The sequence below is a fragment of the Crinia signifera genome, chromosome 1 (genome assembly GCF_055691185.1).
Source record: "Crinia signifera chromosome 1, ASM5569118v1, whole genome shotgun sequence".
Lineage (NCBI taxonomy): Eukaryota > Metazoa > Chordata > Amphibia > Anura > Myobatrachidae > Crinia > Crinia signifera.
The window spans coordinates 421,130,346-421,148,278 of record NC_139217.1 but is presented as its reverse complement, the minus strand read 5'-3'; the positions used below and the strand labels follow the sequence as shown (position 1 = coordinate 421,148,278).

Here is a 17,933-nt window from a genome sequence, read left to right as displayed (position 1 = left end):
GCATGCCATACACCCGATGCACAGCGATGAGATTTTAAATTGTATAAGCCTCCTATACGATTTTTAATTGTATCAGCACAATAATGGGGGCTTACAATGTTAAGTGCACCCCCACTCTGAACGCCAACCCGAAGCGTGGCGAGCGCAGCGAGCCCGTGAGGGGCGGCGGTACGCGTCCTCCGACCTTTTCAAACCCCCACTATCCACGTCGGCGTGGAGTTCATTTTATATAGTGTGGCGAGCGCAGCGAGGGGACGCGTATTACTTTACATGTATTCCGCGTCCGCTCGCCACGCTTCGGGCTCGGTGGCTCGCCACACTATATAAAATCAACTCCACGCCGACGTGAATAGTGGGGGTATGAAAAGGTCGTAGGACGCGTACTGCCGCCGCTCGCCATGCTTCGGGTTGGCGTTGATAGTGGGGGTGCCTTTAACATACTAAGCACCCATCACGTTTAATTATCTTAAAGGGGACACTTAACATTGAAAAACCCATTAGGGTGCTTATACAATTTTAAAATCGCATACCATTGTATATGCGATACAATGGCATACAATTTAAAATTGTATAACATCGCATGCCATTGCGTAACATAGCATCGCATACCATCGTATGCCTTATGGTCTGCGATGCGATGGGCGTCGTGCTAGTACACAAGTACCCAACCTACTCTAAACCTTCCACAGTCCAACTGTAAGGGCTATTTCACACACTCCGGCTGCTGCCGGGTGGCAAAACCCTGCACGGGTAGGAAGCCGTGCCGCACACAGCAGTTTATAATGGAGGGGATGGTCACAGCCCGGCAGCCGTCCCTTCTAGTGGTGGGATCCGGCTGCAACCGGGCGGCCAGGCACAATTGTGCCCATATATTAACTACTGTGTGCGGAACAGCTTTTGGCAGCCTGGCCGGGGCGTGTGAAATAGCCCTACAGCTCAAATCCCATTACAACCTAATCATCATCTTGGGCTTGAAGTATTTCAGGTGCAACAGTTGCATCTGGGATATATATGGGGAACAGGAAGTTGGAGGAATTGGAGAGGCTAGAGTACAGGTACTACTCTGAGGGATACGCTTACATAGCTTCTTAAAACAGGACATCAAGGTGAGGTTGTTTCATAAGTTTTGACAGTTTTTCTTTCATCAAGTGAAATGCACTAGTTCTTGTTGTGTCACAAAGTTACATTGTTCTAGTCCTTTGATTAGCTGACTTGTCATCTCAATCAGCTTGTCAATACCAGTGGAAATTTCAAATACATCATCTTCACTGTCATCGTCGTCACTTTCAATGATTTTTGCAGAATTCAAAACCATATTGATAATTTCAGTCAGTACAGTGACGCACAACAGGTATTTCAACGTCACCCTCCATCCAGCCAGGGTTTCTTCGTTCAGCCTACTTGATAGATGGTTGGCAGCAGTTCCAGAGCATGTATTTGCATATGCAGCCATCCTTCACTGTAATCGCACTCAGTCAAGTTTTACAGCTTTATGGTACAATTTAGCTTGTTCCTGTACCATGATGCCCGACAAGTCTACACCATCACTCCCAACTCGTCGAAACCATTCCAACAACACTCGATCAAGCGCAGTGCTTTTACCAGCGTTCATAGATTTTCTAATGCTCATTTGCTTCTTAGATCGCTTTCTGCAAAGAACTTTTTGATGTCGTACACTTTTGAGGAACAGAAGCCATATGTACCACACAGCTTCTTCACGGAAATACTGTGGTCCAGTGTTCGTAATACCTTAACTTTTGCCTGCACTGATATAGACTTGTGTTTACGCTTTATACCTGTACCACCACTGTTCGTGGAAGGCATACTGTAGCAGCACTACTGTCACTTAAACTGTCTGCAGAAGCCACATGAGCCCCACCAATGTCTGCAGTGTCCACGGACACTGTACCCACTGGCACTTGCTCATGCCGTGTGTTCCACCCACATGCGGTATTCATACTTGCCTACCTGACCCTCTCCATGCGGGAGAAAATGCTCTGTTCCTGGTCATGTATGATTGCTATAACCTGTGGGGGCTAGGTAAAGGTGTTTCACCACAGGTGCTGGCAATCCTACATTACCAGGGAAGTCCAGGAGCAGAGCATTTTCTCCAGCATGGAGAGGGTCAGGTAGGCAAGTATGGCGGTACTTGCCGTGACCTCAGACACCATAAAAGTCCCGCGATACTTCTTGTGTCAACTGCAGTATCTGCAAAATCTGTACCCACTAACATTTGCACGTATTGCTTGTTATACTCATGCGCAGAAAGTGTTCCGGATTAAAAAAAGAGGTCCTTAACCTCTTTTAATCTGGACATTGCAAAATTGTCTGGATTAAAAGAGGTTCTGGACCATTGGTTACCGTAAAATCGGTGGTGTACCTGTATTACTTAATATTCGATGATGTATTTTAAACTATGTAATGTAGAATGTCTACATTATGTAATGTCTATGTAATGACATCTATGTAATGACATCTATGTAATGTCTAAAGAGAATTGAATAGTTGCAAACACAGACTATAGTATTTATTTGTTAATGGCAATTATTTTAGGATGAGTTAAAATCATGTTGCAGCACTTATTTATTACCATTTATATATCGCACAAATATTCCACAGCGCTGTACAGAGAATATTTGTCACATCAGTCCCTGCCCCAGTGTAGCTTACAATCTATATTCCGTACCACATGTACACTCACACAGATATTCTAGGGTTAATTGTGTTAGGAGCCAATTAACCTACCAGTATATTTTTGGATTGTGGAAGGAAACCGGAGTACCCAGAGGAAACCCACGCAAGCACAGGGAGAATATACAAACTGCACAGTTAGGACCATGGCGGGAATTAAACCCGTACTGTGAGGCGCTAATGCTAACCATTACACCGTCCATGCTGCCCTAGAACTAACAATGTGTTTATGGAGTAAATTATAAACCCATTCCAGACTCGTACGCATGTTACTTGGACTCTGGACGGCACTATTCTCTGCACTTTGATCTGTTAGGCTACTGGGCTACATGCAATTAGAGCACAAGCTGTCAGACACACCTTAGAAGCAGGAATTATACAGTATATGTAATGAAGGATGACCAATGAGTGTTAAGGAACAGTGTCATCAGTGCTTAACATCAATGGCACAACAACAAGGGAATGGCTTTGCAGGTCACAGCATAGCTAAGCTCTGTGTCCTAGAGATTGGTATCTGATGGAAACCCAGTATTGAATGGGCTTCTGACAGCAAATCCAGTGTGGCGATGGCTGCCTGCCATCACATCTATTTGATGGTGTGCTTATGTGTAAGAACTTTCTGCATAAATGCATGCATCTCCTCCGGGTATCCACTGCTTCACAGAAGAAACCAGCCATCAGATGGGTAATAGAAAGCGGCACCTGATTGCTGGAATCCACGAAATACCCCCAAATCAAGAGGAAAGAGGCTGAAGGCTCCTATACAACTTCTCCAAGGGGAGTAGTCACACGTGATACCACTTCAACTGCCTGGCAGCTACCCGGGTAGCAGGATTGCATTCCCTCTAAGCTTCTTTTGCACAGTGTTGCACCCTGGGCATTTTGGGAACCTCAAAATGCACCCTGCCCTTTTTGTGTGTGGCACTGTCCGCCCTTACACCACCCCCCACAGTGCTGTCATGCCACTAAGAACTTTCAGTGAGTCCCATCATGTGTAATGGGCATTATGGTGTGTGGTATAATGTGTAATAGGCATTACAATGTGTGCCACAATGTGTAAATGTCATTACAACAGAATATGTAATGGGACAGCAGAGTATGACCATGTTTAATGAGTGTAATCCTAGTGCAGTGAGCAATTTTTTATATATTTACTTTTTGTTTCTAATGCCCTCCCGATTCAAAAAAGTGCCCTGCCTGGTGGTCAGCACCCTGCCTTAAAAAAAATCCTAGAGTGAACACTATGCTACACCGTATATGGTCCCTTTACATATGGGCACTTATTCTGGTTGACTCACTCGGATGCAAAATTTCATCCTTGAGAGTCACCCTAAACCCGCCTTGCGAATGATTAGCCGGCGCCACCCATTCGCAAGTCTTGCGAATGGATGTTTTACATGAACATCTATTCGCATGCCAGAGGGAATCTCCCCCATCTTTTGATGGTCGCCGACCATCGAATAATGGTGAAGGCGCAGGCATATGTAAGGGTGGTCCAGATATGCGTGCAGAAATGCAGGGAATTGGGCAGGCAGCCGACATCCGGTTAGGTCAGCTGTCCACCCCCCGCCCATGTGTCACGGACACATTACCTGTCAATTGACATTTGTATGCACAACTGTTGCAATGTATGTATGTCCTGTTATCCCTCTTGTACCGTGCTTGAAGCTGGACTGTATCCACAAAACATTCCTAGCATACGAGAGTATACATGGCCAATAAAGTGATTCTGATTTGCATGTGTACGCCCAGTGTTCACATTGAAACGCTGAACATTCACATATGCTAATGGCCCAGCCCGGCACCCCACGCCCCCTCACAAGGCTGGGTGCGTGTACCCGGCAAACAGGCTTTTTGCACAGTTCGCACACACCCAGCATATACACTTGTGCAGAAATGCAGCTGCGCATATGCAAAACATCAATTCCCACGCAAATTTGCAGTGAGTCAACCAGAATAAGGGACAGGATGTTCACTATGCCACAATAGCAAGTGCTGCTGGAACCTGTCAAATCTGAGAAATCTCACTTGCAGCCAAAGGTGTTGACACACCGAAACGCGTCGACTGCCAGTGTGGAGTGTGAGCAGCCATCACCATCTATACCAAGGAACCCCAACATTGGATGTACGTATTTGCCTTTTTTCAAAGATTTTTGTTTTTTTTGTTTTTAAAGAATTTTATCTTGATGTTTCTGGATTTACCTGGATATTTCTATCTGTAGTGTGACAGTATGTGGTCTCTATGTTGTACCCCCCTGTTTTTATGGTACATCTGTCTGTCATGGGGACAGAGGATGTAATTTTGGAATAAAGAATTTTTTCACTTTTATAAAAAACACCTGGCAAGGATTTTTTCTTGATGCTTTGAGTGGACTTTCTACGGCTTATTATATTCATCATTTATTCTGGGTACACATTCATAATGGACCCAATGATGATACTGGTATAAGAAATACAAGACCAAAGAAACCTTTATGAGAGTTTCAAGACTTACTGAATCGTAAGTCTGGTACGCACGAACATCTCCTTCTCTTTAGAAGATATCCCCTGGTACTCTCTGTTCTTCCTATTGCACAAGGTGGAGGGTCTTGGTTCTTACGTGTAAAGATACCTTTATACACTTAAAACAGCACTTCACAGTGTGAGTTGTGGTATGCCCCCAGTTCACATTCACTTTTCAGAGTCAATTATTTGTTTCTAGTAACACTGAAAAATATTTTACACATTGTATATGTGTTTCACTTTATGTACGTTGATTGGATGAGAATTTCAACAACTCACTGAGTAGACAGAGGACGTCTAACAAAGAACCTGCTACGGGCCTGTTCACCATCTGAAACACCGTGAGTGGGGTACGCCCATCCTATCCTTATTGTTCCATTTGTTCTCACAAAGATACCTTTATAGGTGTACCCTCACCGTTCATTTGGTGAGTGAGGTACGCCCATCTTGTCTGAATTGTTTCACTGTTTTTTCACAAAGAAACCTTTATAGGTGTACCCCCACCGTTCACTTGGTGAGTGAGGTACGCCCACAAAAAGGACAAAATAACTTTTGTTCCGTTTCCCTGGAATTCTTATTCTAGGAACTAAGTAAAGGACACATATTAATACATATAATTTGTTTATTTGTTCACCTGTATGCACATACACGGAGAGAATAAAAGGTCGACGTGAAAGAATTTGAAGGTCCTTAAAGATAACGCTACGTGTTTATACCCCTCCGCTAATACCGTGAGTGGGGTACGCCCATCAAATTTTTTTATTTTTTTATTTTTCATTACGTTTATCTATGGTTGGAATGAGGAACAACACATAACAGTTGGCTTTCTCCCCATCTCTGCTCTGTTTGCATATCTCCACCGAGTATGAACACTCAGAATAGTGACAAGACCAAGAGAAACATCACCATCTGATAGTCCCACTATCGATCTTTGCGCCTTAGAAGCCTGGAATCCCAAATTCTGTTGTATTGTATTTTCTTGTATATTGCTATTTGGTGATAGCTGTGGGTTAGTACAGACTCAAGGCTGCATTAGCGCCAACAGGTAGCCAGTTCCTATAACCCCCTTCTTTCTGCATTCTACACATCCCAGCATGCCTTGCATCAGTTTCAGCATGGCCACGTAGCAAAATTAATGCAAAGCATCCTGGGATGTGTAGTTCATCAACATCTGGAGGGCCGGTGTTGCCCAGCCCTGGGTTATGGTATATTAGACTCCTCCCATCACACTGCCTCCACAATGCTGCCATGTATGTGCTGGCTACACATGTGATATGATGGGAAATGGTATATTACACTCCTCCCATCACTCTGTGCCCCCACAGTGCTGCCATGTATGTGCTGTCTGCTGGCTACACATGTGATGTGAAGACCTTCTGCAGTAACTTACTGTAATTCATACTTGCCTGCTTTTGAAAACTAGTTTCAGGGAGATTATAGTTGGTAGTAGAATTTTATACAGCGCTCCACTGAGGGGGCTTGTCATGCGCTACTCAAAGGGTGTGTCTAGTTCCATATTGTGAGAATGAGCAAAGAGATTGTGAACGTGGCACCTAGAAGCGTGGGTGTGTACTGCTACCTCAGAGAGGAACCTTTTAAAATGCCTTATATCCAAATGTAGATGAGCCACAAAGCATAATATTTGGTAGCTGTGTAGGTCTATGTATTGATTTATTGACTGTATTTTACTGCAGACACACTTGCATGCTTTCTTGGCACATGTAACTTGTTTAGTTTGTCAATAGCCTCGATGTAGCCTATACGGTTTATTTGAATATTGGAGACAACTGTACAGCATAATCTAAATTGGTATTATTTTGTGACCACGCCCCTTCCCTATGAAGCCACTCCCCTATAGTTTTGGCTTGAGCACCCACCAGCAAAAACATAAATCGGCACCTATGCTTGCAGCACTTGCGATCTCCGGCTCTGATCCATTGCTTGGTCCTGCGCACATCAGATCGGAGATAGCACATCGGATTAGGATCAGAGATAAAAAACATACATTTGACACTTTTCACCCAATTTGTCGAAATCAAGTGAAAAGGGCCCAAATCATATACGTGTATAGTCACAGACCATCTCTACAGATTTCAGGAGACTAGGAGGTTACAAAATATACAAAAAACCCATCATTTGGCTTTCTGCTTATGATGCAACTAACAATTACTGTAGGTCTCTGCCACTTAAGGGAAATCCTGTCGTTGTAAATCATCTACAGTCGTAACTTGTAACCCACTAGGGGGCCAAATAATATGTTGCAAAATCTCTTATATATTTGGCTACATCTGTCACTCAATGTGTGAGTGTGTCTATAACGCTGGGTGGAGTCATAGGCTAATAGCCTATCAGAGCCTCTGACTCCGCCCACACACACTCACATAGTGACAGAGAACCAGCCCACAGTGCCAAACTCCCTCTGCCTAACCATGCTGGTTTATGGCCGATGCTTAAATACTTTTGCCATCGATGTGGGAGGACCAGATGGTTTCCCTACATCGATGGCAAAGGAGAACCGATCAAGTTTCAAATTTTTTTATGGTGCCGGGACACGGAGCATAGCTCCGCCCCCCCCCCCCCCCACACACCCGACAGTCCCGCCACCGAATTCTGATTGTCCCACGGCCTATTCAGTCAGATATAATGGATGACCATCAATAGCTACAACAATCGATGGTTATCAAAGTAATATTTTACTACTATCGATGGCAAGGTGCAAAATCGCCATCAATGCCAACTATCGATGAGGGTTCGCAAAAACGCGCTATAGCGCGTATTTTACCCTAAAACGGTCCCCGGGGACTCAGTTTTTAAAACTAAAGGGGTCCCCGAGGACGCGCTGTACTAATCCTGTCAGCCGCCGCTGCGAGGCAATCACTGTGACTGCAGTGGCCGCCGGGACCCAATCACTGAACAGTGGCCGCCGGCAGCCAATCACTGTAGGTTTTATACAGTTTGCTGCCGCTGCGCACCACGCACCCTGCATGAGAGCAGGTTACCGTTTCAAACTCTGCATCCTAAGTCCACTCCGCTGCTGAGAGCAGGGGGGGGGGGGGGGGGGAGACAGGATGGGATGCTGTAACAGCCGCTCTCAGCAGAGTAGATGAGCGCGCTGTCAGGGTGGCGGGGGACTGGATGCGGCTAATGCAACTCAGAGCAGCGTGTCAGCTATTCCAGCCACATCCAGTCCCCCGCCGCGCTGATAGCCCGCTCACCTACTCTGCTGAGCGGCATGTTTTCCAGCCCCCCCCCCCCCCCCACTGTGACAACGAACCTAATATGCCCCCCCCCCCCCCCCCAATGGCAACCAGCATAAAACGTCCCCTCCCCATGTGGCAACCAGCATAAAATGCCCCCATCCCCCCCAGCATGTGACCCCTGCAAGGAGCATGTAACCCCTAGCAACAAGCATGTAAGTAAGCAGCACTTATGTGCTATAATATATACTGGGCATATTGCTGTGTGCTATGATGTGTACTGGGCATATTGGTGTGTGCTATAATATATACTGGGCATTACAGTGTGTGCTTTAATGTGTACTGGGCATTACTGGGTGTGTGCTTTAATGTGTACTGGGCATTACGGGTTGTGTGCTTTAATGTGTACTGGGCATTACGGAGTGTGTGCTTTAATGTGTACTGGGCATTACGGAGTGTGTGCTTTAATGTGTACTGGGCATTACGGGGGTGTGTGCTTTAATGTGTACTGGGCATTACGGGGGTGTGTGCTTTAATGTGTACTGGGCATTACGGGGGTGTGTGCTTTAATGTGTACTGGGCATTACGGGGTGTGTGCTTTAATGTGTACCGGGCATTACGGGGTGTGCTGTAATGTGTACTGGGCATTACGGGGTGTGCTATAATGTGTACTGGGCATTACGGGGGTGTGCTGTAATGTGTACTGGGCATTACGGGGTGTGCTGTAATGTGTACTGGGCATTACGGGGTGTGCTGTAATGTGTACTGGGCATTACGGGGTGTGCTGTAATGTGTACTGGGCATTACAGGGTGTGCTGTAATGTGTACTGGGCATTACGGGGTGTGCTGTAATGTGTACTACTATGTGACACCACTTCCCCCCCCAAAAAACATGCCATAAATTTTTAGCGCGCTCCTTCGGCGCGCACTGTCCCTGTTTTCAGGTTTAGTTAGTTTCTAGTATATATGTACCTTTATGCGAGTGGGCCAATTGATACTCTCTCCCCTCCCTCCCTCCCTCCCCCCCCCCCCCCCCGACGCACATGTGCCATGCTAGGGAGAAGGGGAGAGGAGGATTTATTCCGTTGGGACCCAGAAAAGGTACGGTAGGACCCCAATTTTTAGAAGTGAAGGGTCCCCGGGACCCACTTTTTTGGGTGGTTTTCGCGAACACTGGCGTCTGCACCAATGGCCATCCCTACTCTGCAACAGGCAAAAACCTTTACTACCCCTCATGCCCACACACCTCTATCACTGCCCTGCCTCCTGTTCTCCTGCCCCGTGACTCACCAGTGGGGACCCACTCACCCTATGTTGCCCACATTCCCCTATCATGCTTTACCACCCAGCCCCCTGCTCTCATGCACCGTAACTCCCACCCAGTAGGAGGCGACACTGACTCAGGGGCACCGTCCTGTACTCCTGTGCTGCCACGCTGGACCCTCACCCACTGCCAGAAGCTGCACAGTGTCCCCCACCCTCCTCTTTAGTCCCCCGTATGCCCACACACCCCTATCACTACCCAGCTTCCTGCTCTCCTAAATAGTAACTTCCACCGCTGGGGAGTCGCTGACGCTGTGTTGCCCACATAGCCCAGCCTCCTGCTCTCATGCACCCTAACTCCCACCCAGTAGGAGGAGACACTGACTCAGGGCCACCGTCCTGTACTGCCATGCTGGACCCTCACCCACTGGCAGAAGGTGCACAGTGTCCCCCACCCTCCTCTTTAGACCCCCGTATGCCCACACACCCCTATCACTACCCAGCTTCCTGCTCTCCTGAACCGTAACTTTCACCACTGGGGAGTCGCTGATGCGGTGTTGCCCACATACCCCTATCACGCCTCATAGCCCAGCCTCCTGCACCCTAACTCCCACCCAGTAGGAGGAGACACTGACTCAGGGCCACTGTCCTGCACTCCTGTACTGCCATGCTGGACCCTCACCCACTGGCAGAAGCTGCAATACAGGGCATCTTTCATACAATTCTAACCATATTTCTCACAATACAAACGTTCACAAAATGAGGGGGCGCAGCCCCTTACGACGGTGTGAAGAGCGCCCGTAGGGTGCGATGAATCACCTAGTAGTGAACATAAATATATAGCAAAATCTGGTGAGATATGTACCGAAAATAAAAAAAATGTGTGGGTTTAAGTTTGGAGCACAGGACCCCCAAGCCAAGTGTAGCATAACCAACCTGCTTCAGATCATTACACCTGTACAGAATGTTATGTAATCTCACTCTGCTTGCCACAGGTTACTGATCCCAATGCATGCCCAGGTGGATAGCGAATACCCCTTTCATATCGCAACTACAATCCCCCCTCCCCATCCTTAACTTCAGATAAATATGGGATATGTTCTACTGTAAGATAATCAACAGTAACCAGAAGCCACCTGCATATCCCGGGGAACCATCTGAATAATTAGGAGTGAAGAAACAGCAGGGAAGAACAGTGCAGGGACACAGGTGGACTGTACCTGAGCGGGGGCCACGGCAGAGTGCCAGCCCTACCGATGCCTTGCCCGGGCGGGCACACCGCCACTACGGAGTTTAGCAGCAACTTCCTCATGGCCGCGGGAAGAGGTGACCCTACTGGCACACTGGGGAGCGAGTGACTCGGGAGCCGGACACGCGAGTACGGTCGGTCGGTCGGTCCAGTACAGCGTGACGCATCTGCCGAGAGGCGGTGCTTGGTGCAGGGGGCGGGGTTAGGCTCAAAACCAGGGGTTTAGGTTTCCCGCTACACTGAAGCGCCCGCCTCTCTGTTCCCGTGGTGACACCCACAGCCGGGTCTGAAACGCCCATGTCTGCCAGCAGCCAATAAGTGCTCACTGACGCGGAGGTGGGCGCGACTAAGGGGGGTGTGCGGCGCGGCTGCGTGCTGCCTACCATGCGCCAGCCAGGCGGGCCTGCCAGTGCCTGTCCTGTAGCGCCGGTAACTACTAAGCTGCTCCTTTGCATCTTGTGGAGCATGAGATGCGGCGGTGGCGGCACAGAGCAGGCCGGGGCCCGGCCTCCGGCACCTCACAGCCCACCATCAGTCACTTCTTCCGGCAGCAGCCAGCACCAAGCCGCCCCCCTCAGGTCAGGAGGGCGGGGGGTCACAGTGACAGCCATGATGCCAACGACACTGTACTATTAGTTCTTCTTGTGCTGCTGTCCTGCACCAGTCGTCACATGCACTGAGTGTATCCCTGTCCTGTGCAGTTATAGGCAGAGCACGACATCACACCTTCCCTATTACATTTTCCGTGCTGTCCTTAGTGCTCTTAATGTCATGTAGTTTGTATTTGTGTGTTTCTGTAGATTGTTATACAGTGTATTCGTGGTAATTGGTCGGAGTAACACACATCTTTGTGCCTTCGTTTGTGAAGTCCTTCCATTCCATACGAGGCTGAAGTTGGCTTCTTATTCGAGCTCCAGCTTCTTATTCGAGCTCCAGCTTCTTATTCAGAACAATCACTTTTACAAGGGTTAATGAATCATGAACCACAAATTTGACTGCAGAAATCAACACAGGGGGGGTCACGTACATATGACCCACTAGCAATTTCTTTTGACCAACAAGGTTTTGGGCAGAAATTGGGCACTAAAGTGGGCATCGGTCCCAGAATTCATCATTTTGAATAAGTAGCTGGTGTCCTGCAAGGGTTAAACAGCGTTGGTCAAAAAATATTACACTGGAAACCCGCACAGGGGGGTCACTTACATATGACCCACTTGCCATTTCTTTTGACCAACAAGGATTTGGGCAGAAATAGGGCACTAAAGTGGGCATGGGTCCCAGAATCATCATTTTGAATAAGTAGCTGGTGTTCTGCAAGGGTTAAACAGCGTTGGTCAAAAAATCTTACACTTGGAATCCACACAGGGGGGTCACTTACATATGACCCACTTGCCATTTCTTTTGACCAACAAGGATTTGGGCAGAAATAGGGCAGTAAAGTGGGCATGGGTCCCAGAATCATCATTTTGAATAAGTAGCTGGTGTCCTGCAAGGGTTAAACAGCGTTGGTCAAAAAATATTACACTGGAAATCCGCACAGGGCGGTCACTTACATATGACCCACTTGCCATTTCTTTTGACCAACAAGGATTTGGACAGTAATAGGGCAGTAAAGTGGGCATGGGTCACAGATGTCATTATTTTGAATAAGTAGCTGGTGTCCTGCAAGGGTTAAACAGTGTTGGTCAAAACATATTACACTTGAAACCCACACAGGGGGGTTGCCTACATATGACCCACTTGGAATTTCTTTTGACCAACAATGATTTGGGCAGAAAATGGACACAAATATGGGCATGGGTCCCAGATATCATTTTGAATAAGTAGCTGGTGTCCTGCAAGGGTTAAACAGCGTTGGTCAAAAAATATTACACTGAAAACCCGAACAGGGGGGTCACTTACATATGACCCACTTGCCATTTCTTTTGACCAACAAGGATTTGGGCAGTAATAGGGCAGTAAAGTGGGCATGGGTCACAGATGTCATTATTTTGAATAAGTAGCTGGTGTCCTGCAAGGGTTAAACAGTGTTGGTCAAAACATATTACACTTGAAACCCACACAGGGGGGTTGCCTACATATGACCCACTTGCCATTTCTTTTGACCAACAAGGATTTGGGCAGTAATAGGGCAGTAAAGTGGGCATGGGTCACAGATGTCATCATTTTAAATAAATGGCTGATGTTCTGCAAGGGTTAAACAGCGTTGGTCAAAAAATATTACAATGGAAACCCGCACAGGGGGATCACTTTCATATGACCCACTTGTCATTTCTTTTGACCAACAAGGATTTGGCCAGAAATAGGGCAGTAAAGTGGGCATAGGTCCCAGATGTCATCATTTTGAATAAGTAGCTGGTGTCCTGCAAGGGTTAAACAGCGTTGGTCAAAAAATGTTACACTTGGAATCCACACAGGGGGGTCAGATACATATGACCCACTTGCCATTTCTTTTGACCAACAAAGATTTGGGCAGTAATAGGGCAGTAAAGTGGGCATGGGTCCCAGAATCATCATTTTGAATAAGTAGCTGGTGTCCTGCAAGGGTTAAACAGCGTTGGTCAACAAATATTACACTGGAAACCCGCACAGGGGGGTCACTTACATATGACCCACTTGCCATTTCTTTTGACCAACAAGGATTTGGGCAGTAATAGGGCAGTAAAGTGGGCATAGGTCCCAGATGTCATCATTTTGAATAAGTAGCTGGTGTCCTGCAAGGGTTAAACAGCGTTGGTCAAAAAATGTTACACTTGGAATCCACACAGGGGGGTCAGATACATATGACCCACTTGCCATTTCTTTTGACCAACAAGGATTTGGGCAGTAATAGGGCAGTAAAGTGGGCATGGGTCACAGATGTCATCATTTTGAATAAGTAGCTGATGTTCTGCAAGGGTTAAACAGCGTTGGTCAAAAAATATTACAATGGAAACCCGCACAGGGGGATCACTTTCATATGACCCACTTGTCATTTCTTTTGACCAACAAGGATTTGGCCAGAAATAGGGCAGTAAAGTGGGCATAGGTCCCAGATGTCATCATTTTGAATAAGTAGCTGGTGTCCTGCAAGGGTTAAACAGCGTTGGTCAAAAAATGTTACACTTGGAATCCACACAGGGGGGTCAGATACATATGACCCACTTGCCATTTCTTTTGACCAACAAGGATTTGGGCAGTAATAGGGCAGTAAAGTGGGCATGGGTCCCAGAATCATCATTTTGAATAAGTAGCTGGTGTCCTGCAAGGGTTAAACAGCGTTGGTCAACAAATATTACACTGGAAACCCGCACAGGGGGGTCACTTACATATGACCCACTTGCCATTTCTTTTGACCAACAAGGATTTGGGCAGTAACAGGGCAGTAAAGTGGGCATAGGTCCCAGATGTCATCATTTTGAATAAGTAGCTGGTGTCCTGCAAGGGTTAAACAGCGTTGGTCAAAAAATGTTACACTTGGAATCCACACAGGGGGGTCAGATACATATGACCCACTTGCCATTTCTTTTGACCAACAAGGATTTGGGCAGTAATAGGGCAGTAAAGTGGGCATGGGTCACAGATGTCATCATTTTGAATAAGTAGCTGATGTTCTGCAAGGGTTAAACAGCGTTGGTCAAAAAATATTACAATGGAAACCCGCACAGGGGGATCACTTTCATATGACCCACTTGTCATTTCTTTTGACCAACAAGGATTTGGCCAGTAATAGGGCAGTAAAGTGGGCATAGGTCCCAGATGTCATCATTTTGAATAAGTAGCTGGTGTCCTGCAAGGGTTAAACAGCGTTGGTCAAAATAAATGGCAAGTGGGTCATATGTAGGTGACCCCCCTGTGTGGGTTTCAAGTGTAATATGTTTTGACCAACACTGTTTAACCCTTGCAGGATACCAGCTACTTATTCAAAATAATGACATCTGGGACCTATGCCCAGTTCCGTGCCCAATTTCTACCCAAATCCTTGTTGGTCAAAAGAAATTGCAAGTGGGTCATATGAAAGTGACCTCCCTGTGCGGGTTTCCAGTGTAATATTTGTTGACCAACGCTGTTTAACCCTTGCAGGACACCAGCTACTTATTCAAAATGATGATTCTGGGACCCATGCCCACTTTACTGCCCTATTTCTGCCCACCAAATCCTTGTTGGTCAAAAGAAATGGCAAGTGGGTCATATGTATCTGACCCCCCTGTGTGGATTCCAAGTGTAACATTTTTTGACCAACCCTGTTTAACCCTTGCAGGACACCAGCTACTTATTCAAAATGATGACATCTGGGACCTATGCCCACTTTACTGCCCTATTTCTGCCCAAATCCTTGTTGGTCAAAAGAAATGGCAAGTGGGTCATATATAAGTGACCCCCCTGTGCGGGTTTCCAGTGTAATATTTGTTGACCAACGCTGTTTAACCCTTGCAGAACACCAGCTACTTATTCAAAATGATGATTCTGGGACCCATGCCCATTTTTGTGCCCATTTTCTGCCCAAATCATTGTTGGTCAAAAGAAATTGCAAGTGGGTCATATGTAGGCGCCCCCCCTGTGTGGGTTTCAAGTGTAATATGTTTTGACCAACACTGTTTAACCCTTTCAGGACACCAGCTACTTATTCAAAATAATTACATCTGTGACCCATGCCCACTTTACTGCCCAAATCCTTGTTGGTCAAAAGAAATGGCAAGTGGGTCATATATAAGTGACCCCCCTGTGCGGGTTTCCAGTGTAATATTTGTTGACCAACGCTGTTTAACCCTTGCAGAACACCAGCTACTTATTCAAAATGATGATTCTGGGACCCATGCCCATTTTTGTGCCCATTTTCTGCCCAAATCATTGTTGGTCAAAAGAAATGGCAAGTGGGTCATATGTAAGTGACCCCCCTGTGCGGGTTTCCAGTGTAATATGTTTTGACCAACGCTGTTTAACCCTTGCAGTACACCAGCTACTTATTCAAAATGATATCTGGGACCCATGCCCATTTTTGTGCCCATTTTCTGCCCAAATCATTGTTGGTCAAAAGAAATTGTTAGTGGCTCATATGTAGGCAACCCCCCGTGTTGATTTCTGCAGTCAAATTTGTGGTCCATGATTCATTAACCCTTGTAAAAGTGATTGTTCTGAATAATAAGCTGGAGCTCGAATAAGAAGCTGGAGCTCGAATAAGAAGCTGGAGCTCGAATAAGAAGCTGGCCGAATAAGAAGCCAACTTCAGTCTCGTCCATTCCATGGGGTACAAGTCTAGCAATGTCTGCACAAGGACAGGCGATCAGCAATCTGCCCCAATGTTTGATAAACTGTCCCTGACTGTTACACATGTCCTCAGTTGGCACCATGCCCATGGCTGTGGTTTCTGGAGATCAACTGGCCCTGCAGCATAACCTATTTAGTGTGTTTTTTAAGAAAACAAAACCCAGTGATGCTTGCAGTAAGTCAGTCCATACTGTAACTTGCCCAGGTGTTGAGTACTAATAAGCCATAATTCCTGGGGAATATAGGCCAAACTATAGTGTAGTAACTACCATCAAATGTTCTCTAGACATTGCACCATCCTGTAACTCATCTGACACACTGGACAATGCACTATAACATTTGTGCATAATAGTGAAACCTATCCATCTATTTACAGTACTTGTTCTAGGACTAGGTGCATTTGCATCCATGAAGCAAAATCTGTCAACCGAACTTCCAAGCATGGAAGATACTGTAGGTTGTCACTGCATTTCTTTCTGGGCCCCTGGATTTGAGCTAGTAGCATGCATAATGATTTGGCGCATCATTTTGGTAATATTTGACCTAACTGGGTAGCTACTAATGCGTCCTTCCTCATCTAGCCTCTGTAGGTAATGAGTATCCGCACACAGTAACCATGAGAGCCACCAGCTTCCTTGCAACTCTGACAGTGCCAAGTGTGTCCTGCCCTCCCCTTCCGGATTGTGTCTCATTTGCATCACTATTTAAATAAGATCAAGCATTTGCTGATTAAACTGATATGCAACATGACTATATTTTGCATGTGACCGCAGCTGTATCTGCTTACAGAATGCTACATTTCAGTGGTTTCCAGGAAAACATCATTTTAATCAATGAAGTCTTGTTGTACATCTTATTTCCATAGCAATGTACAAAATACATTTTTTGGGGGTGAGAAAATACAAGAAAAGATGTTTGCTTTTAGAAAAAATGTGATTATGACTAGGTCTGACTAGGAGGGCTATTTAACCTGATTGCAGCAGTGAAGAGGAAGGGCACTTTTGTATAGTACTGTGAAGGTCCTCATCCTGGCAAACCAAAAAAATATTGGACTTGTATTTTGGGAGGTATCCTATTGAAATCGTTGATTAAAAAATTTGGTAATAATCAGATGGCTCAGAAAGTATAGATGGACAATCAGTTTATCTTGATTGTTGCTTGGCCTGGACAGCCACATCTGTGCAGTTTGGTGCCATTTGTGTGGTTCAGTCTTTTGGGGATCAGGCCAATAAACGAAATTGCACATGTTGTCAGCTTTAATGCTGTGTACACACCTGGGGAGATAGGTGCTATAATCGCTGGGAATATGGTCGCAGGCGACCATATTGCCAGTGATTGGGAGTGTGCCCCGGAGATAAATCTCCGGGTGCGCGCTCCCGTTTTCTGCCCCATTGTAATCGCTGGTCGCAGGAGCTTGCTCCTGCGACCAGCTAATTACCTCTGCGGCTCCCCCAGCAGAGGTTCGTTTTCAACAGTGACCATCTCTGGTCGCTTGTTGAAAAAGAGACACTGAGCAATATATTGCTCAGCAATATATTGCTAGCAATATATCTCCCCCCGTGTGTACGCACCTTAAGATCAGCTTGCAGCCTGATCCTAACCTCCCCTGCCCTGCAACCTGACCGTAAACCCCCCTTCTATGTATCTAGACCTAACACTCCCCCCCCCCCCGCCCCCTCCCCAAAGTCTAACCTGAAGTCCCTTCACTAACTTATAAGGAAGCCAGTTAATATTTATGCTATAAATTCTCGGTACTCTTTACCTAGAACGGCGCCCGTCGCGGG

At 46.4% G+C, this 17,933-nt stretch overlaps 2 protein-coding genes across 2 annotated transcripts in view; one reads left to right on the top strand and one right to left on the bottom strand.

The window, feature by feature from the left end:
* DHFR (dihydrofolate reductase) overlaps positions 1 to 11,175 on the bottom strand; it is a 46,403-nt gene extending 35,228 nt beyond the window's left edge. The window contains exon 1 of the mRNA XM_083151862.1: positions 10,874 to 11,175. Within this exon, the coding sequence (XP_083007988.1) occupies positions 10,874 to 10,965 (92 nt within the window). The 5' untranslated portion in view covers positions 10,966 to 11,175. The remainder of the gene's footprint in view (positions 1 to 10,873) is intronic.
* An 86-nt stretch (positions 11,176 to 11,261) lies between these two features.
* MSH3 (mutS homolog 3) overlaps positions 11,262 to 17,933 on the top strand; it is a 192,110-nt gene continuing 185,438 nt past the window's right edge. Inside the window, 1 exon segment of the mRNA XM_083151861.1 lies at positions 11,262 to 11,480. Coding sequence (XP_083007987.1) covers positions 11,373 to 11,480 — 108 coding nt within the window. The 5' untranslated portion in view covers positions 11,262 to 11,372.